We start from the raw sequence: 21,322 nt of genomic DNA, 5'->3' as shown, positions 1-21,322 counted from the left end.
CAATCCTTCTATCTAGCGGAAGTATTTCCATGTTCCGTCTTCTCCGTTGTTACTGCTTCCGTCGACATTCTTTTTAGTTCAACAAAGTCCATTCATTTTCTTGGACAAACTTTAGCCTTGTTTTGAGGGATTTTCTGCTCTTTTTCGGCTGTTCCGGGATGATTGAGCCTTTGAAGAGAGCCGGCGACATGGCGGTGGTTCCCTCCGCCATGAAGCGGCCCCGGATGGAGCTGGTGGCGGCGGCTCAGTCCCAGCAGCTCGTGGCCGCGGTACGAACCATAGCTGCTGCTGCTGCTGCGTCCTCATATCTGCTTCTTTTACATAAATGATACTTACATTAGCTTTTTATAGGGTGATTTAAAAGTAGTTACTGAACACAGAGATTATTTTAAAATAAATTATATAGAAGATGACTTGTTAGTTAAGCAAGAAAACATCTTGAACAAAAATACATCGATGTGTTTGATCTAAATTGTTCAGTTGTATGCCTTAAATGTCACACATGCGATCAGTTCAATACATTTAGGCATTAATCATGATCACCTGGATATTGATTGTCACCCTAAGCAGTAATAATCTGTTATAAAGCGTGTCTTTACATAATTCAAGTCTTACAGAGTTTTAAAGTCGATCCGACTTTAAAACTGTTCTAGGGAACAACTAAGTCTGCTTATGATTGCTTAATTAATGAGGTAATTTGCTGTTATCTAATGTGTTATCTTCACTGAAACATTGTCAGTTTTCCATCTTGGAAATCATGCTTTTTTAATCAAAAGTACAGCAAAATGTCAGCACATCCTTTTTGTGTTTGCATCATAATGAATTAGGCGCGTGTGATGCAGAAACTATAAATGTTTGTGCTCCCATAGGGCCCTCCACGGACCTCCAGCCTGCAGGCCCCCATCATGCTGATGTCAGGCCACGAGGGCGAGGTCTACTGCTGCAAGTTTCACCCCAACGGAGCCACGCTGACCTCCTCAGGATTTGACAGGCTCATACGTGAGTAGCTGCCAAAAGTTAAACTCCATCAACCAGTGGACCAGAGCGCGGCCGACGGACCACTGTTCCTGTCAATAACATATTGTTTGCTGTGTGACGTTGCTGCAGTGATGTGGAACGTCTATGGAGACTGCGACAACTTCGCCACCCTGAAGGGCCACAGTGGAGCAGTGATGGAGCTGCATTACAACACAGATGGCAGGTGTGGGCAGCTGTCAGAGATGGTTATCCCAATCTCTTATTTGTTTTTGTTTTTTTATTTTATAGAAATGTTTGCTGTAAACGTTTATAAATTCTTCTTTTGGCAGTGATACGTTTTTATGTATTCCAGCTTGTTGTTCTCGGCGAGCACAGACAAGACCGTGGGCGTGTGGGACAGCGAGACCGGCGAGAGGATCAAGCGTCTGAAGGGCCACACCTCTTTTGTTAACACCTGCTATCCGGCTCGTCGGGGGCCCCAGCTGGTGTGCACTGGCAGTGATGACGGGACAGTGAAGGTGGGTTACGTGTTAAAATAATCCATGTAACGGCTCAGTGGCTTAGTATTGAAATGAAATGCATACCCGACCACATTTTTGCACTTTAAAGTCGGTCATAACTTAAATGCAGTGCTTTTTGTCACGTTACAGCTTTGGGACATCCGCAAAAAAGGGGCCATCCACACTTTTCAGAACACATACCAGGTGCTGGCCGTGACGTTTAATGACACCAGCGATCAGATTCTGTCTGGAGGCATCGACAATGACATCAAGGTACTAAAATCAAAGATACTAAACAATCCTAAACATGGCTGCACTGACAATTAAACATTCAGTATTAACGATAGAAAGTAATACACTTTTAATTTTGTTGGTTTTTTTTAACTTTTCAAATTGAATTTTAATGTGAACTGCGTTATAGTGAGGCTGCACAACAAATGCAGGATTTGGTCGCTTCTAAATTCCAAATTTCATGTTATGTTTTAATCAGTTGGAGTCTCACTTAATTAGACGCCCACACCTGACTCAGACGATGAGGGTATAAAACGATAAATGTCACAGACACTTTTAGAAGAATAGCAATAATGGATGAGAAAAAAGAGAGAATAATGTGAGTTTTTGTACACCGATTTTTGTCCTCTTAAGGCACGGGCCGGTATGGTAGCCTCAGGGAAACCTTTAGTAAATTAATGAAAAATTTAAAACTTGATTTGGTTACATTATTTAAAACGGAAAACCATCAGTTATTCAAACTGCTTCAAAATTATACAATATCGTTGAAGTTGGAATAATGTCAACCATAATCAACAATCATGAATCGCAGCTTTTTTTTTTTCTTTTAGTGAACATTGAGCTAAACTGCTTTTTTGTTTGTTTGTTTTTTGCATCTGTCGTGTTTTCACCTCTGCTAAACGAAGAGGAGCGGGTTCTCCTCACCTTTCTCTTGGACCACCTGGCAGATAAACAGCCATAATTACTGCGCAGATGTTGCCTTTCGTTTACGTGACTGAAGGTTTTGTTATTTTTAACGAGGGACGCCGACCTCGCAGTGCTCTAAAACTGCATGCAATTACAAACGCAATCTTAATGGTCGCACTTTCGGTCGAGCTCTCGGACCCATTTTGCGTTTTAATAACGGCGGCATTAAAACATGAAGGAAAGGCATCTGTTTTAGAAATTAGGCCTCAATGAAAACGAGTTTATGTGTCCAAAGTGAAGTCAGGTTACTAAAACTCTGTTATGACCTCATTGATGTGCTAATTAGAGAAATGAAGTCATGACCTACTTGTTGTTGTTGTTTTAAAACAATGTTACCCTAATGAGAATGTTGTCTCCCAGCTACTTTCTACACCTTGATTTTTCACTTTTTGTTACACTGAATATTTCTAGCTTATTTTGTCTTGTGAGGTAGAAGTGTGGTAGGCATGTTTCAGCCAGCTGACCGGCAGGTGAGAAGGAGACTAAACTATGTTACTCTGTGCTCCAAACAGCCGCAGGGTGAGTCCTAACCCTAACCTCTAGTGACTCTGGCACTTGCTCTGGTTTCATTAAACAAACGTTAAACTGGGGGATGTAAATAACTGAGAATTTTAATAGTTTTTGAATGTAACAATTTATATGTAGTTTTCAATTCTTACTTGTTTCTTTCATGTGGTCTTCATCAGGCTTTCTGAGCATTTTGTTTCAAAGTACTCCTTTAGACTGTGGCTGATTTCGTTTCATTCTCTATTCATTCTGTGCCACCGCGTATCACAGCATTGTGTACTATTGCAAAAAAAAAAAAAAAATAGGCCACACGTGTTATTTCTTCAAAGAAATGTAAACATGAACTTGTGCGAGTTTAAATATTTTTGGTCCAAATAGAACTATACTGGAGGATAAAATAAGACGTGGTTGGTTGCATGTTGTGCTCTCTGATATTTTATCCTCTAATTGCATGTTTTTCCTGGGCTACCCATCATTGCTGGAAAAAGTGATAAAGCAACACTTTGAGGCCATGTCAATACTCACTGTAATCCTCTGAGGAAATACAAACATAACAGCCGGTAGAATTTTAACTTGTTAAAATTCTTTGGTTTTGCAGGTTTGTCTGAATTTCAATTAGTTTAACTATCGAAAAGAAAACATTATTTTTCCGGTACGCAGTACGCAGTTGGCGTACTGTTGAGTAAAGTGTAACCGCCCCGGAATTAAACAGAACAAAAACAGTTTATCTTTTGAGAGACTCCAGAAACTCTGTGGGTATTTATAGAAAAAAAAAAGTTTGACAATCCCACCGTTTTCTTCGACTCCTGCTGATGCCCCTTATAACCGTTGGTTTTTACCACCATGACTCAGAACTCATGGCAAGTGCCCTGGCCCCTCAGAAACGTGCACTATCTCCACCATCTGCATCAGATGGCCTACTTTAAAGCTCTCTGTGTGTTCTTTGTGAAAACCGTTTCTCAACCCACTCGTCGTGCAGGTGTGGGACCTGCGTCAGAACAAGCTGATCTACAACATGCACGGCCACGGCGACTCTGTGACCGGACTCAGCCTGAGCTCCGAGGGATCGTATCTCCTGTCGAACTCCATGGACAACACAGGTGGCGTTTGGGTTTCTTGTGGCTCATAATGTGGAGGATGAGTTCTGTTGTTTTAGAACTGCGCGTCTTTCACACAGTGCGGATCTGGGACGTGCGACCGTTCGCGCCCAAGGAGAGATGCGTGAAGATTTTCCAGGGTAACGTTCACAACTTCGAGAAGGTAATCCTGATTTATTAGCAGGGAAAGCAGGTCAAAGAGTTTATTAATTAAACACTAAAACTAGGAAGTTTTTTCACACTGATTAAGCTTCATTCCGCTGTTTTGTAATGGAAACCCATCATTCAGTCAGTAAATGCCTTTATATTTGCTCGAACTAATTGCTGCCCTGAATGACTCGCAGATCATGTCTCATTGCTAATGCAGCCTGTTGCGTGTTTTGCTGTTTGTTCAGAACCTGCTGAGGTGCTCCTGGTCCACTGACGGCAGTAAGATCGCAGCAGGTTCAGCTGACAGGTAACAAACAAACCGCCAGACAACACCGTAAATTGTTTCCTGTACTAGCAACGACCTTGAATTGCAGAATAATCTAGAACTGTAGAGTCAACAATAAAGGCTTTGTCAGAGCGTTGGATAAAATTTGCAGAATTCAAAATCAACCTGCACGCGAATAGTAACAGAATGTTTGAAATCTCTCGGTGTCTTTTGTGATTTCTTTCAAATCACAAAATTCTTTCAATTTAACATGAATTTGTTCACCTTTGTAGGCTACTGTAGCTTTAAGATATGCTTACTTTATACATGTATGTTGTCTCAATTACTTCATTTCTGGTACTAATGATTTGTCCATTGTATCTTTTGAAAAACTGACTTACATTATCTGATTCTTGAACTCAAAGTGTGAGATGCTTGCAGCTCTAATGCAAAGCGCTGAGTGGTCAAAATGACTGGTAAAGCACTATATAAGTTCAGTCCAATTACCATTTAGTAACATCAACCCTACACTTTGTTTTTAGGGTTAGACATTAATATTCAAAACTAACAAAAGTTTTCTGTTTAAACTCATATTGAGGAGGTGTCGCCACTAAAAAGCATGCCACACCTTTCATATTTTTATATCTAAAAATTCTGAAAACAATTAAATTTTCTTTCACATTCAAAAATTTTTCCTTCTATCATAATAATCAAATAGGATGTGATTGTAACGTGACAATAAATAAAAATATTCCGACTGTATTTTCCAGTTTGATATGTCTGTACAGAGACATTATGAAAAAGCTACTAAATCTAAAAAAAAAAACGAGTTAGATGTTAGACCTTTCTGAATTTTTTTCTGTTCCTCTGTAACAGTTCGCCATCTTCCTTTCAAAGATGGCGGACAGACTTAAAAACACCAGCGCAGATTATGTAAAGTGACTCTTTCTGCTGCTGTCTCCTCTCCCAGATTTGTGTACATCTGGGACACCACGTCCAGACGGATCCTGTACAAGCTGCCGGGTCACGCCGGCTCTGTCAACGAGGTGGTCTTCCACCCAGAGGAGCCTGTCGGTGAGTCAGTCGCTCAGCTGCTGCAGCTTAGAGCAGAAACCTTTGAAGCATCAAAGACGTGTTTATCTTCCTCTTTAGGTCACAAACTAACCCCAAATGCAGTATTGATGCAGCTTCTAAATGGATCAAGTCTGTTAATTTTATTGGGCTGCTCATCTGTTTTCTCTCTGCAGTGCTGTCTGGCTCCAGTGATAAACGTCTGTACATGGGAGAAATTCAGTAGAGAAAGTGTGTGTGTGTGTGTGTGGATGTTTGATTGTGTGTGAGTTTGTGAGCGGCCTGCCTCGGAAGTGTTTTATGGGCACTGATGGAGTTTATTTTACATGCTTCGTCTCGCCTCAGAACAACCTCAGGATGAACTTTATTACCATCAGTCAGCCTCAAAAATGGCCCTTTTTTTCTTTTTCTTTCTTTCTTTTTTTTTTTTTACTTTGATTTATTTCTTTTTTTTAAAATAAACTTTTGGTATTCAGTAAAAACAACTCTTGTCATATCATTTTGTCTCTGGTGTTTTACTATCATGCGGGGGAGAAGATTTACATTTGTCCTGGCTAGCATTTAAAACAGACAAAGCTGTTTTTTAAGAAGGGATACAAAAGCTGCTGCTATGGGTTTTGCTACATTTGTTTTTCTTTTACTTCTTGAACATTGAAATAATTTTCAAACAAGAAAAAGTAGAAGTAATTATAGCATGTTGTTTTAAGCATTTTGAGGCTTGGGAGTTTTTGGAGTCCTGTCTTCATGCACACAGTAAACCGTTTTCTGCTTCACATATTTTGGCCCTAGAAATGATCCTGCAGCTTTTCCCAATAGTTACAGCTTTCCTATAAATATTTTACAATCCTTCAGTGATTATGTGATTACCAGTTCTCACAATGCGCCGTTGTTTTGGAGCGTATTTTGTTTTAGAGAACATTTTTGTTCATAGTTTGGGGAAAAAATAACAACTTTAATATATATCTCAAGAAGGCTTCCTACTAGGTTTCTCCAGGGATTTTATTTGGGTTGCTGTTGGAGTGTTTGGACACTTAAGGGATTTCCAGTCCATACATCACCAAAACAACATTCTCAACACAAAGTTGATCTTCTTGCTACTGTGGGTTGGACTCCGCCAGAACTGCTCCTTGTCTCCAGTCGTGTTTGTGGTGAGCATGGAGAGGTTCTAAAGGCATAATGAAGAGTGTCGGGTTAAAGAAAACCAGGGTCTCTTTTTGCAGATGATGTCACTGTTGCTGTATTCCTACCGTGACCTTCAGGGTACATTAGAATCGGTTTACAGCTCGATGAGAAATGGTCTAACACCAGAGATACTCTGTGAACTTTTGGTCTCTGAGAATCTCTCACTGTGATTCTCAGTGTTCTGTGACCAAAAAAAAAAAAAAAATACAGTTTTATATCACTAAGAACTGAATGTGCTGACTAAGAAACGAGGCACTGCTCCACAATGGGTGCCTTCAAAGATAGAAATCTAAACCAGCTGTTGACCATGTTAGTTTGATGGCGCGCTACCATGGTTACTGGTGCAGTACACAAAGGGGGACTGAACCTCAAATCAAGAGCTGGATGGAAACTGGGACATGGTTGGATGTTTCAACAGGACAGACTTCTGGAATAGACCAGACTTTGACCTGGCTGAAAATCTGTGGCTCTTATGCTGAAATGACGGAAATATGTTGTGTATAAACCTTGTTAAGACACATAAGTGTTGGGTTGAATGACACTAATATGTAAATTCCTTTGACTTTTTTCCTAGCCTGAAACATACATGTGGGACCCAAATGGAGTTAAGCTAGGCTACATGGACCCATGGTAGCTATGTAGGTTTAATGTGTGATGGCTTTAACGGGTATTTTAGACCAATATCTTTAGAAATGTTTGAGCTTATATTGTGAATGCCTCTTTAAGACTTAGCTGCTTGAATTGGTTTTCCAATATTGGTTGTTAAGCTTTAAATCATAATAATGAAGTAGAATAAAAGGAACATGCTGTGGGCCTTGTCCAATTATTCATCTAGTGTGAAGAGAATTCACATGAATTGGTTGGTGCCAAGGTCAGATTCAAAATTTTAACAAAAGTTTTAGTGCAAATTTAGAAGAGTTTTGAGAACTTTTGGTCAAAAGTTAAGTTGACAAGACATAAACCTCTGTATATCATTCCATAATTTCTTCCACAAACAATTTTAATAAGGGAGGAACAAACCTAAAACAGAAAAAAATACTATTTAATGTGCCCGAGGCTCAGTTACATCATGCGTGCATTATAAAACCAGAGGCCAGTTTTCTTAACGATTATGTCCGCTGTTTGTTCACTTTATGAACTAACATGTACAGACTGAATGAAATAACTCTATTACATGGTGGGTGCTTTTTTCCATGCTCATAAAGCGGTCATTATCTACCGCCAGTGTTTGCTGACTTAGCAAACTTTATTGGAAGAAGGCATGGCTTGAGGTCTGGCAGAAATGAACCACGGCTGTTAAAGTGTGCATTTTATTTCCCCTCTGAACAATAATCACAAACTGGACTCTCCTCGGCCGGAGTCCACACTGATGTCGACGATAACACACTGACTCGCTCTCCGCATTTGGCTGAACCTCTTTAACCACTTTTGTGATCTCTTAAATTGGGGAGTATTGTATAAATTTTACTTTTCTGAGTTCCACATCATGTTATAATGTCACTAAACACGGAGTGTTGCTTTGACTCATTCATGCATGTTTGAGAAATCCTTGAATCTGACGCCTTAACGGCTGGTCATACAATGCACCACCTATTTACGCAAAGCTCCGCCTTTAAGCTTCAGCCTCCAGCCAAGCTCCACCAGACTAGCAGCAGCAGCAGCAATTAGCAAACACCTGGTGGAACTTTTGCGTCTGCTTAGCTCATCATATTAACTACAATGCCCCTAAATGTGGTTCTGAACGGCACCAATGGACATCTTGGAGAAGCATTGTTGGGATGATGCAATGAAGGGGGAATGTCAGAAATGGAGTTGATTTTTTGAGATTGGCACCAGCCATCACGCTTCCCTGCAAGGGTAAGCGGATATAGACGGTGAACGGATGGGTGGACTTCATACTCAATGTTTTGAGGTGGAAAGGTATTGCGCATCATCCTAAAAACGCTTGGTTAGTATTTTTATTCAAATCAATTTATAGCTAACAACAACAAGGACTCAAGGAGCAAAAGAAGGCAAACATCCAGATTATGTCCAGAAATGAATACAAATTTAAAATCAGTGACATACACACAAATCCAGTCCTAATTATTGCAGTCTTCAGTCAGGTAACTAATGGAAGGATTTATGGATTACAGCATCATTCTTGATAATAATCTGAAGATGGAACCGAATTGGATTTTTCAGCAAGAGATTGATGCCAAACACACAGACATGGAAACTCTGAGCTGGTTTCAGGGAGCAAAAAGAAACCCATTAGGCGGCTGACCCGGTCAGTCAACGGACTTTGCATTCGGAACCCAAATGCAAATTTATGTAAAGAACTGACTAAAGAGCGTGGAAGAGGCGACAGAACCTTCAGAACTTGAGAAGAGTTTATGTGGACGAAATGGACGACCAACACATGTGATCAGCTTCTCTGCATAGGAAACATCTTGAAGTTGTCATCCACTAGACAGAATTTTTTTTTGCTAATAATTAGTGTTACTAATGACTGCCATGTATTACACATTAATTTCTGGACTAGATTGTATTGATTTCTTATATGTGTAAGTTGTTTGGCCGTTGCTGCCATATCGCAATAGGATAAATAAAAGTATATTTAATGTGAAAAAGTTTACTGTTAGTGTGATCAGCCTGTCCGCTCTTAAATTCATGATTACCAAACATACATAAGAAACTTTCTAGGAGCCTTATAGGTGAAAGGGGTGCCCAGTACCCACCACTCTCCCTGGTGTCTGTAGTTCTTTTGAACGCCCCTGCAGAAACCTCACAGCTCCTCATCTTTGAGGGGGGGGGGAGGCTCGCGGTGACTGTGGGCCCCCACCCCCTCATCCCGCTCCCTCTCTGCCCCCCCCCCCGGCTCCTCCTGCGCTCGCCCCGGCACGGATTGTTGACAAAAGACGCTGCGAGACGGAGACGTTGGAGGCCAGAGCCGGTGCTGGTGAGTAGATATCCCCGTTAACTTGATTCTTTATTTTTTAGCTTCTCCTAGCAGAGTGGGATCCCAGCGGGGAGAATGGGATGGAAACCCGCCGTGGAAGGAGGAGTCCGGGCGGGCTGCTTTGTGTCCGCGGCTGAGGACCCGACCGTTAGCCGTAGTGTTAATGCGGGGTCGGTCCCCTCCTCCCCGCTGCCTCCCCACCTCCGTGTGATCCGGTATCATATGATGTTCATTTCAGTCTGCAGCCTGGGGCAGATTGTGACAGCTTTCCGTCTCTCTTTGTGCCTTTGTGTGTCTCCCCCCTCTCCGGAAGGTGTGGCCGAGGTGATTCGGAGTCGGTCGGACCTCGCAGCAGCAGCAGCAGCAGCAGCAGGCCGGTGTGAAGCGGACTCCCCCAGCACCTCCTTCCTTCTCATCAGCTCTCTCTTTTCCTCCCGCTGAAAACATTCCCGCGACTGGAATTGTGTAGACAAAAGCGGAGGCTAGAGATGGATCAGCTACTGTGAGTGGAAGCGCCGGAGGAAGCGGCTGCGGTGGCGGCGGCCTTGTGCAGGTCTGTTCATCCCGGGAATGGTGTGAGCTGAGACGGGAAGGCAGTCTGGATCTGACCGGGGACTCGTCGTTTCCCCGGAGCCTCCGCGGCTCCAAGCCGCGACCCGAGCCCTCCAAAATGGGGAAGTGTGACGGCAGATGCACGCTGTTGGTGATCTGTTCACTGCAGCTGGTAAGTGAGCATGCTTTGATACAGAGCCGGTCCAAGACTGAATGGGGCCCTAGGCACATATTGTAACCAACATAAGTCTCTACTAATGTTCCTTGACTATCACTCAAGTTTAAATCCCTGCAGTTCTCCAAGTTACATTTAATTCACACCAAATGTATTAACTCTTTAAACTCTGATAAAAAAATAAGCAGTAGTAGGAAAATCTTATACTTTACAAACTATGTTTTTTAGATGCTTTGACAAAATATCTAAATATTGATATAGTTACATTAATATTACATTATATATTTACATAAAGCGTTCAACAATATAGAGTTGAAGTTTTTGCTTTTTCTATCTAATTTGAAGGTATAAAACATACATACTGACCCATAATATAATTTTGTACTTGAAGTATCGCCATGAAGCATTTCATATTTACATTACTTACTGTATGACTCTGTTAGACTGTTTTTTTAAAGGAAATAAAATTTGAAAAACATTTCATGTTCTGTAATCATTCCAACATTAAGAGTTTGCATTTCACGAGGAAGCTGTTTCTTGAAAGTTCACACTGCCATCTATGAATTTTGGTTGACACTGGCACTTTTCTTCAGTTGTACTTAGGTCCTCCACTAGAGGGCATAAAACAAGTATATCATTTGATACAGCAGGTTTTTGAGGAAAATTGCTTCTTTTTTTTTTTTTTAAAAGATACAGAGATCTCAGAAATTCATCCATCATAACTGATACATTTAGCATGACAGGCGTTTGTATTAATATTTTTTTCCTGTTGTCATAGATTTAATTAGTTTTCCTGTTTTTGAGGTAGAAAACGCAGAGTGAAACCAGCTGGCTTACTTTTACTACATTAATTTGTTCCACATGTATTTTAAAACTTGTTACAACATGACTACACTGATTCACTTGTAATATTTAACATTAAGGACCAGAAGTTTTGTTTTACATGATTAGCACTGATAAATCACCCTCGTTTGGGAGCCCCAAGCAGCTGCTTAGTTCACTTTTTGCCTTGGGTCGGCTCTGTTTTAATACATGTGTGTGTTTGTGTGTCCACAGCTGAGACTGCCTCTCTAACCACCAAGATATAATTAGAGCGGCGTGCTACAGACACACACATTGTAATCAGACATTTTTGTCCAGCCTCCTTGTACAGTCACACACTCACACACACACATAGCTTTGAGCTGCAGCTGCTGGGGCGCCATCCCACATTACAGGCGAGGCTGTGGTTCCCTGAAGGAGAGGGAACAGGGTAGCCTCTGCATGTTGGTGTAGGCAAAATCATGTGAATCTTTAGAAGAACTCGCCCATGAACGTACGGGGCCCTAAACGGAATATAATTAGGGGCCCTACTTCCTGCTAAGGTCACCAGGCACCACAGCACCGTTAATGTGCCATAAAAAGTGTCCGAGATCTAATTTTTTTCCGTGTTGTCCATTTTAACACTATAGTTTCGTATTTCCTTAGCACACCCACAATAAAACTGATGGTGTTGATAGAGTGGTAGAATGATCATTAATAAAGAGCAGGCTAAGAATGTTGTAGAAAATGTTGTTTTTATTACTTGTTTGTAGGCCTGTCACAATAAACAATAAGTTGATTAATCCCAAGATAAACTAAAGCAAACTCAATCATTTACATTTGCTCGATTCATCGTTTTTCTTTTTTCTCTCTCCTTTTTTCCGAAACTGGTCTTCAGTTTGATGCTTTGGTTTCAGTTATCCCTTTTTTGAAAGACAGTTTTGTCTACGGAGACTTCAGAATTCATTTTAGTTGTCGTTTCTGTTGTTTTGTTTATTTATTTTGGATATTTAAAATGTTTTCCAGTTCCAATGCTTAAATGTTCATCAAAATGTAAAGTTTATTGATCTTTGAGAAAGTGTTGCATTATTCTTCCATTGTTACTATAATATTAGTTGGAAAGTGTCTCAAAATAACAATATAAGTTTTGGGACAGTTTATCGTCTGGCAAAATTTGTTATCGAGACAGGCCTACGTTGTTTGGCAAGTACATATTCAATTCAGCAAGACGTTGCCATTTTAATTGGTTGTAATAGAAAACTGTCATTCATGGAAACAGATACATGTATAAATCGAAAACTGAATTACTTGAAATGTCATTAATATTTAAAGCTTGTTTAGAAAGTAGCCTCATTCTTGATAAACATTCTACACATTTCAGGTTTTCAGAGCTCAGATATCTTCAGCGCCTCCTACTGGCCTGGGGCAGCAGCCCAGCTCGACTATATGAAAAACGGCCAAACTTAACTGGCTTACAGTCACAGAGACACCGATGCCTGTTAATGCATAATCAGCACATACCATGCATCACTTTGCTGCCATCTAGTGGTTGAGTTATGATCAATTCTACCTGATTTAGCTAATTTACATACTGCATAAACTTTTGATGGATTTAAAATCCCTGTGACAGCAAAAGCCTTGTTTAGGTTTTATGTAATGCAGGTAATAAAGTGTTAAGACATTCCTTTTATAATGTTTAGGACATGCTGTGAGTGTGCCTAGCAGCCTCGTTAGAACTGCTCATTGTGGCCATTGTTTGCTGTGCTGATGAGTTTTTGTGCAGCAGAGGGATTTGGCCCATATATTCTCATTAGTTTGGCCCAGCTATTTTTTATTTTTTTATTTATTTTTTTGTTTTGTAAGGGGTGGTCTTTTTTACAGTCCCTGGACTGGCTGGTGCTCCAGGCAGTTTCCATGGTAACAGCTGCGGCAGCCTCGTGTATGTGTGTCCCTGTCACTCTGTGCGTGTGTGATACCTTGATTAAGTGAGGATGCTTTATGTCCCTGCGTGCTTTTGATTATCCCTCCACTGACAGGACTTTGTGTGTGTGCATCTGAACCTCCGTAGGTGGCGGCCCTTCAGAGGCAGGTGTTTGACTTTCTGGGCTACCAGTGGGCTCCCATCCTGGCCAACTTCCTGCACATTATGGCCGTCATCCTGGGCATGTTTGGCACTGTGCAGTTTCGCTTCAGATACCTCATTTTTGTGAGTGCCTCGTACTCCCCCACCCCCTGCCCACCCCTATCAGCATTCCACATTCCTGTCACTGAACTGATTTAATTTCATAAAAGCACTTTTGATTGGATCTTTCTGGCAGTATGCAGTATGGCTGGTCCTGTGGGTTGGATGGAACTCCTTCATTATTTGTTTCTACCTGGAAGTGGGAAACCTGTCGCAGGTAAACACATTCAATTCTGTGAGAGTCCATGTGTTACTCTAATAAAAGCCTATTTTACTACTTTTTATATAATCTATTTTTATATAATCTATTTCAGATTATCTGCTATGTTAAGAAACCAAAATTCCTTTGAGAAAGTGAGATGATTAGGGTAGAAAAAATGAGCAGAGCTTGTGTTACAACTGTTTCACCTTTCAGTATCGCTGTCATGACACCAGAAAATAATCGATATCAGTAATGCTTCGGTCCATAATGGATGTGTTGGGCCAGACTCCAGCATCACCATTGTGATTTCCATAAATACATTAATCAGTTATCTCAAAATTCAATATTTTTTTTAATTTTTTATCTCCTCTGGAAATAGTCACAATTCTACCAGAAGAAATTGAATTAGTCTGCCATGAACATAGATTCACACTTTTCACACGGTGTTAATTTTAGTAATAATAAACTGTCATCCTTCATTTCAAACCCAATGACTAAAACCAGGATAGAAATTTCTGTCAACTAACAACATGCGGCAGAAATATTGTCAGAAATAATTGTAGTTGTTTTGAAAATCTGAATGAGTTAGAAAAAAATAGCCAACGAGATTTAATCCTGGGCAGTAGATAGTGAATTATGTGATATACATATGTGTCTAGCGTCAACATGATACTTGCCTAAACAGTATAAAATTGATAATTGCATTTATTTCATTCAGGTCAAACAATCCTAATGGTGATGTTGTGTATCCACTTTTGAAATTTGACAATTTCAGGTTTTGAATTGGCACAGTTTAACTTAAAATTTCAGAGTTGCTCTGCTTTCACAGTTTCTAATTTAATAAAGAACGTAGTCTGTCTTTTGTAAACGATGGTTTGCTGTGTAGCTTTAAAATTCCCTTCTTGCATAGAGATTGCACCTAAGTAAAGAAGAATTAGAGCATGTTTAAAGGTACCAGACCTCTCCCGCCGGTCTTTAAAAGTCTGTAACGTCTGAAGACTGATTGGTGCTCTGAAAGTCCCTTTATGTTGTGCGGAGAAACATTGCTGACCAATCAGACATTTTCCAGGATAGGGACTTTCTCATGACTTTCAACACGTCCCTCCATCGTTCGTGGTGGATGGAGCACGGGCCCGGCTGCCTCGTGACGCCAGTGCTGGACTCTCGGATGGCCCCCGACGACCATCACGTCATCACGGTGTCGGGATGTCTCCTCGACTACCAGTACATCGAGGTGTTGAGTTCGGCCATCCAGATCCTTTTGGCTGTAAGTGTCTTGACACGAGTCTTCCTATTAAAGTTTGCGTCGGCACCCGTTGTTGTTGTTGTTATTTTTCGAAGACTGTTAAACCAAAACGTGCTCTCTGACTGGAATATTTCCAACTTCTCAACAGCTCTTCGGCTTCGTGTACGCCTGCTACGTGAGCAAAGTCTTCCAGGATGACGAGGACAGCTGTGAGTGCTCTCTGGGGGTCTGCTAGTGTCGTGACAACGGTATCGGGTCGACTCGTCCTGCTGCCGAGGATGTTCTTTTTTGGGAGGGGTGGTGGTGGTGGCGCTCAGTAGGTTTTGGGTGTGAGAGAGATGCCATCTCATTGTCTTCTCCTGCGTGAGTCATGCTTAGAGATCTCAGTGCGCAGGATTCCCTCCGGGTGATCTGATCTCCCCGTCTGTGGGAAGCATTACGTGGGCTGTAGTACTCTCACCGCCACAGCGGCTGTCTGTCGGGCCGGCCATCTGTGTGTCTGGCGGGCCTTTCTCATCGGAGTTTAATTCTCACTCTATGAGACACAAAAGTTGGTGTAGGACGTAGCACATATCATTGATGTCCTTTCTTTGAAGTCTGAAAGGTTTTGCTCTCATATGGATAATGGAAATAATGCCTATCAGCATGTGTCGTCCTCAGTATTACATTTTATATGGGTGTTGGTAAATGACCGCATCATCCTCGTGAGTAATTATGACTCATTTATGAGTTGCAGTGCAATGAAAAATATTATATAATCTGCTTGGTCAGATTTAATGGTTCCTCTGGTAAATCACTTAAATGTGCAACAGACCTAAGTCTATTAGCTACTCTTGAAAAAAGGAGAGAATAGAAAACACACCTTTGAAGGAAAGCAGATGCGCGATGACCTACTAATCTAGTCGCCTATAGTTTGAGTGGAATGTTCTCTCATTTTTTCCCATTTTGAGTTATTAGAATAAACTGGCTACTGGGCTATTTCATATTGTTTCTCCAGGGAGATAGAGGTCCATTTCTCTGAGACACTCTTAAAAATCGACATTCCGTGAGGCCAGAGTCAGAGTGTCAATTAAAAATGTTTTGAAACCTCTGGATCTTTAGCAAGCCAGGCTGGTGGGGGACCAAATGTCATCCTGCCGTCAGGGTCGGGGAGCCTTGTGGTAAGAGAGGTGAAAAACTGCTCAGCTGTAGAAAAAAAAAAAAAGATGCATTTTGTGGTCACAAAATCAGCAACCATCCATTTAAAGGTCTCTGTGCAAAACAGAAGATGTTGCTGTAAATCCAAGATACAGTCAGATGAATTCATAAACTCTCTTATTGTTATAGATTCTGATTAAACTAGAACACTTAGTGATATTGATGCTATATTTCTCTCTTTTTTTTTTGCCTTTTTCAAGTTGACTTTATTGGTGGATTCGACTCGTACGGCTACCAGCCACCCCAGAAGTCCTCTCATCTGCAGCTACAGCCTCTTTACACGTGAGTCGCAAAGTATTCACACATGTTGAACTACTCCACGTTTTGTCACAATACAACCAAAAACCTCAATGAATTTTATTGGGATTTATGTATAACGAGCCATCATAATGGAGTCCATAATTGTGAAACAGAAGGAAAGATAAGCATGTATTTGTATTGTTACGTCCCTTTTGTTCTGTTGTCCCTGTATAAAAGCTCAGTTCAATCGATTTCTTTCGGAAGTCGTTTAATTAGTCAACAGAGATCTCGGTATAAATCCAGCTTACTGAGAAGGCATCAGTGATGTAATAGCAAACATTGGAGAGCATCATGGGAATAAAGATGTGGAGACGTTTCTGAACCAGTATAACAAACTTTGGAAAAACTCTCTGCGCTCTTTAACCCATCAATGGGACAAACCTAAACATATAGTCAGACCATTTTAACATATTCATTTATTAGAAAGGTCTAGTTAAAGTTCAGCTGTAACTGCAGCAAAAGGTTGGTCTCCAACCTATTAGCATAGAGGCAAATTACAAATAAAGGTCAGAGTTTAGTGGATTCTATCAAATAAATTAAAAAAACAATGTATAATTTCCCCTCCAGAAATAAGTTATGCACTAATATGTTTAATTTGAACATATAAAATCGTAATAAAATATGCTGTATCTCTTATATCAAAGGGAATTAATTTTGACTGTGATTTAATCCTCTCCTCCTCCCAGGGCTGGTTAAGTGTCGGTAGCGCCCCCTTGAGGCCCAAGCCTGAAGTTGTCACTGTGGATGGAAAGAAAGAAAGAAGCGGCAGGTCGCCCACCACCCCACCCCCGATTACACTCACTCGTTTGTGTCGCAGTTTACCCGAGGAGCGGACCTTTGACCCCGGAGAGGAGAGACGGTGTGAGCATGTTTGCGTGTGTGTGTTTTGTGTCCGAGGAAGGAAAACTGAAATCAGCCCTGAAACGAACGTTGCAGAGCTCAGGGACAAACCAGCGGTTCCCGGTGCGGAGAGGAGCTGGAGGGAATTCAGAGAAGATTCACTCAAAACTGCCAGCTCTGAGCGCTTCCTCCCGAGTCGAAATGTGTGTGTGTGTCTGTACATGGGTGTGTGTGATACGACTGCGCACCTCCGAGCTGGTGCTTCGTGTTTGTCCTCTGGACTCTACGACCACTTTACGCCTGTGTTTGTTTGATTTCTTTGTTGGGGTGAATGCTCCTGTGTGTGTGTGTGTGGGGTGAATGCTCCTGTGTGTGTGTGTGTGTGTGTGTGTGTGTGTGTGTGTGTGTGTGTGTGGGTGGATGTTTTTGGAGGGGGCGGAGCTGCTCGATAGACCGAGGCACAGCTCGTACCTGTTGTCGTTTTAGAGTGTGACGTTAAAGCTAGAGCAGTCTTGCAGTTTCCTCCTCCCAAAGCCGTCTTTCTTTCCTCCCATGCTGCTGCAACTGCACACCTCAGGCCCATAGGAGAGGGCATCGAAACCATAACTCCTTAAAGGATCAGCCTCGCATAAATCAGTGTTTGTTCTGGTACAGAAGAACTAAACAAACAAGCAATCAGAGTGTTAAGTCTGTCGTGCAATAATCTCTCTCACACACACACACACACTCCGTGTGACTGGTGTTATTTTGGACTGTAATGCAGCTGTTGAACAGTAATCCCTCCATGCGATGTCCTGATAAAAGGTGCCAATTTCTGTTTTTGTTTCCAGGAATATCTGTTGGGCATGAGTTCAGATGAGATGGCTTTGGGATGAGGCATTAGTGTGTATTTTTATTTTTATTTGTTGGGGTGGGAAGTAGTAGTGTGCATGTAAATAACCAGACGATGATTGTTTTGTTGGTTCTATTTACAGAAGAAAAAATAAGAGGGTCACATCATGGAGGGGGTGGGAGGGGTTACAGCAAATTTGTTTTGTACCTGTTTCTCTTCTTCTCTCTTTTTGTATATATCATGTTGCCTTGTTTTAGCCAGTTTGCAGTATTCCTCCTTGTTGTATCAGGAAGACATGGAGTCCGAGCAGCTCGTTCATTGACTCTCATCAGAACAGGGGGAGGGGGCGAAGGAGACTTTAGAGACTTTTCTTTTTTTTTCAATAATAAATGTGTCAGAAAGTGAGAATAAAGGAGACAGGTATGAGGTGCAGACCTCGCCGGGTGTAAAGTAAAGTTTGAAATAATAAAAGTACACTTTCTACTTCAAATGTGACTTCTGTCGTCATCTGCAGACACGTTTGTCTCACAGAGTGTCTAAAGGTTGAATAAACTTGAGTGCTGTCGCGACTGGTTTTGTTTCTCTGCATCCCGTTTCACTTCAGTCATTTGTTAGCCGTCAGCCTTGAAGATCTTCAGCGTACAGGGGAATGGCTCTTAGAGAGTGCACAGGAAAATGTGAGAGACGTTCCTGCAAATACAGTCATGGCCAAAAGTTTTGAGAATTACACAAATATATTTTCACATTATCTGCTGCCCTCTGGTTTTTATGTGTGTATGTCAGATGTTTTCATCACATACAGAAATACGATTACAATCATGAGTAACAAAAGCTTTTATTGACAGAATGAGTTAATGCAGCAAATCAATATTTGCAGTGTTGACCCCTCTTCTTCAGGACCTCTGCAATTCTACCTGGCATGCTCTCAATCAACTTCTGGACCAAATCCTGACTGATGGCAGTCCATACTTGCACAATCAATGCTTGCATTTTGTCAGAATTCCTAGGTTTTTGTTTGTCCACCCGTCTCTTGATGATTGACCACAAGTTTTCAATGGGCTTAAGATCTGGGGAGTTTCCAAGCCATGGACCCAAAATCTCTATGTTTTGTTCCCTGAGTTATAGTTATCACCTTTGCTTTATGGCAAGGTGCTCCATCATGATGGAAAAGGCATTGCTCATTACCAAACTGCTCTTGGACGGTTGGGAGAAGTTGCTCTCGGAGGACATTCTGGTCCCATTCTTTATTCATGGCTGTGTTTTTAGGCAAGACTGTGAGAGAGCCGACTCCCTTGGCTGAGAAGCAACCCCACACATGAATGGTTTCAGGATGCCTTACAGTTGGCATGAGACAAGACTGGTGGTAGCGCTCACTTCGTCTTCTCCGAACAAGCCGTTTTCCAGATGTCCCAAACAATCGGAAAGGGGATTCATCAGAGACAATGACTTTATCCCAGTCCTCAGCAGTCCACTCTCTGTATCTTTTGCAGAATATCAGTCTGTCCCTGATGTTTTTCCTGGAGAGAAGTGGCTTCTTTGCTGCCCTCCTTGAGACCAGGCCTTGCTCCAAGAGTCTCCGCCTCACAGTCTGTGCAGATGCACTTACACCTGCCTGCTGCCATTCCTGAGCAAGCTGCACTGCTGGTAGCCCGATCCTGCAGCTGAAACACTTTTAAGAGACGGTCCTAGCGCTTGCTGGTCTTTTTGGGCGCCCTGCAGCCTTTTTGGCAACAATGGAATCTCTCTCCTTGAAGTTCTTGATGATTGTTGACTGAGGTGCAATCTTTCTAGCTGCGATACTTTTCCCTGTTAGGCCATTTTTGTGCAGTGCAATGATGACTGCACGTGTTTCTTTAGAGATAACCATGGTTCAYAGAAGAGAAACAATGATGCCAAGCACCAGCCTCTTTTTAAAGTGTCCAGTGGTGTCATTCTTACTTAATCATGACAGATTGATCTCTGGCCCTGTCCTCATCAACACCCACACCTGTGTTAATGGAGCAATCACTGAACCATGTTAGCTGGTCCTTTTAAGGCAAGGCTGCAATGAAGTTGAAATGTGTTTTGGGGGATAAAGTTAATTTTCTAGGCAAATATTGACTTTGCAATTAATYGCTGTTAAGCTGATCACTCTTTATAACATTCTGGAGTATATGCAAATTGCCATTATAAAAACTGAAGCAGTAGACTTTGTAAATATTAACATTTGAATCATTCTCAAAACTTTTGATCATGACTGTACACTCGAGAATTTTTTTTCACTTAAAATCAGCGGTTCAATCCTTTCTGGTGTCCTAGTATGTTAAAATCGGTATTACTTTAATATTATTAAGCACTACAAATTAGAAAACACTTTTTTCATAATGTAATTTTGTTTTTTTTACCATCACTGACACAATCTAGTTTCATCCTGCTGCACAGCAGTTGTGTTCCTTCACTGACCTCACAGAAAGACTATACAAACATAAAAAATGAATATATCCAAAAATATATTGTCTGATGGATTACTCTCGTGACACATAACTGTAAAAAAATAAAATAAAGTTAAAAAAAAAGTTTGGTCTACCTTGCAAAAGCTGTAAATGTCTTTTCAGATGAATCTACACATTTTATCCTGATTTCAGTTGTTTCATGTCTGTCTCAATGTGGCTTTTTGCCAAAAAATGTTAATCTGAGTTTTTTTTTCCTGATAAAATACAGGAAAATAAATTAATTAATATAAAAAAGGAAATTTTAAATGGCTAGGTGGATGTGACACTACAAATGCATGCATTACAAAGATAAACAAAGGGAAAATAATCCTGAATCCAAAAAAAAAATCTCTAATCTTATCTGTATAAATTATGGAAGCTGCCCCTCTTACCCGCTCCTCTCTATGTTTATGTCCTGACCTGCATAAGCATAAGGCTCGTAGATAATAAATCTGGCCTTACATTTTACTCTGTAATTACATAAATGTAATCTGGTATGCAATTCTTTCCACCACGAGTTAGTCTGAACTGTTTACTTATTTATCTCCCACCAGGGTAAATTATGTGTAATCTTCTGTTTCCATGCTATTTATATGAGTCATTACTCTCGTTTTGACTATGTTTATCCATGGAGTAAAGCTAACAAGCAGCCTGTAGTCAATGTCCCAAAAGTGCCCATATTTCTCTAAAGGTAACCCAATTAACGGGAATGTTTTGCATCCGCATTACATCATCCACACACTGTCAGCACTCTCTCTCTCTTTCTCTCTCTCTACCTCTGTGTGTGTGTGTGTGTGTGTGTGTGTGTGTGTGTGTGTGTGTGTGTGTGTGTGTGTGTGTGTGTGTGTGTGTGTG

General features: G+C 41.1%; 2 protein-coding genes and 1 long non-coding RNA gene across 4 annotated transcripts; 2 read left to right on the top strand and 1 right to left on the bottom strand.

Moving 5' to 3' along the window:
- The first annotated feature begins 23 nt into the window (after window positions 1–23).
- Window positions 24–6,045, top strand: snrnp40 (small nuclear ribonucleoprotein 40 (U5)). The gene is made up of 10 exons (XM_008421849.2): window positions 24–269; window positions 870–999; window positions 1,108–1,201; window positions 1,331–1,496; window positions 1,629–1,751; window positions 3,943–4,063; window positions 4,141–4,223; window positions 4,456–4,517; window positions 5,446–5,549; window positions 5,723–6,045. Exons 1-10 carry the CDS (start codon window positions 159–161, stop codon window positions 5,770–5,772), a joined length of 1,044 nt encoding a protein of 347 aa, XP_008420071.1. The 5' UTR covers window positions 24–158; the 3' UTR covers window positions 5,773–6,045.
- On the bottom strand, window positions 5,876–9,578 carry LOC108166718 (uncharacterized). The gene is made up of 2 exons (XR_001777068.1): window positions 8,477–9,578; window positions 5,876–8,412 (listed from the first exon to the last, which is right to left on the bottom strand). It is a non-coding gene; the product is annotated as an uncharacterized LOC108166718 (long non-coding RNA).
- A 4-nt stretch (window positions 9,579–9,582) lies between these two features.
- nkain1 (sodium/potassium transporting ATPase interacting 1) lies at window positions 9,583–18,565 on the top strand. Of its 2 annotated transcripts, XM_008421844.2 has the most exons (8): window positions 9,583–9,669; window positions 9,983–10,393; window positions 13,266–13,403; window positions 13,516–13,596; window positions 14,651–14,848; window positions 14,976–15,036; window positions 16,225–16,306; window positions 17,011–18,565. In XM_008421844.2, exons 2-8 carry the CDS (start codon window positions 10,340–10,342, stop codon window positions 17,018–17,020), a joined length of 624 nt encoding a protein of 207 aa, XP_008420066.1. In that variant the 5' UTR covers window positions 9,583–9,669; window positions 9,983–10,339; the 3' UTR covers window positions 17,021–18,565. The 2 variants fall into 2 exon arrangements, with proteins under 2 accessions (XP_008420066.1, XP_017162976.1); XM_017307487.1 differs by lacking the exon at window positions 9,583–9,669 and having other exon boundaries at window positions 9,678–10,393.
- Window positions 18,566–21,322: the final 2,757 nt, after the last annotated feature.

This window comes from Poecilia reticulata, linkage group LG11 (genome assembly GCF_000633615.1).
Source record: "Poecilia reticulata strain Guanapo linkage group LG11, Guppy_female_1.0+MT, whole genome shotgun sequence".
Classification (NCBI taxonomy): domain Eukaryota; kingdom Metazoa; phylum Chordata; class Actinopteri; order Cyprinodontiformes; family Poeciliidae; genus Poecilia; species Poecilia reticulata.
Note: the sequence above shows the minus strand (reverse complement) of the source record. Positions and strands in the feature narration are given on the sequence as shown.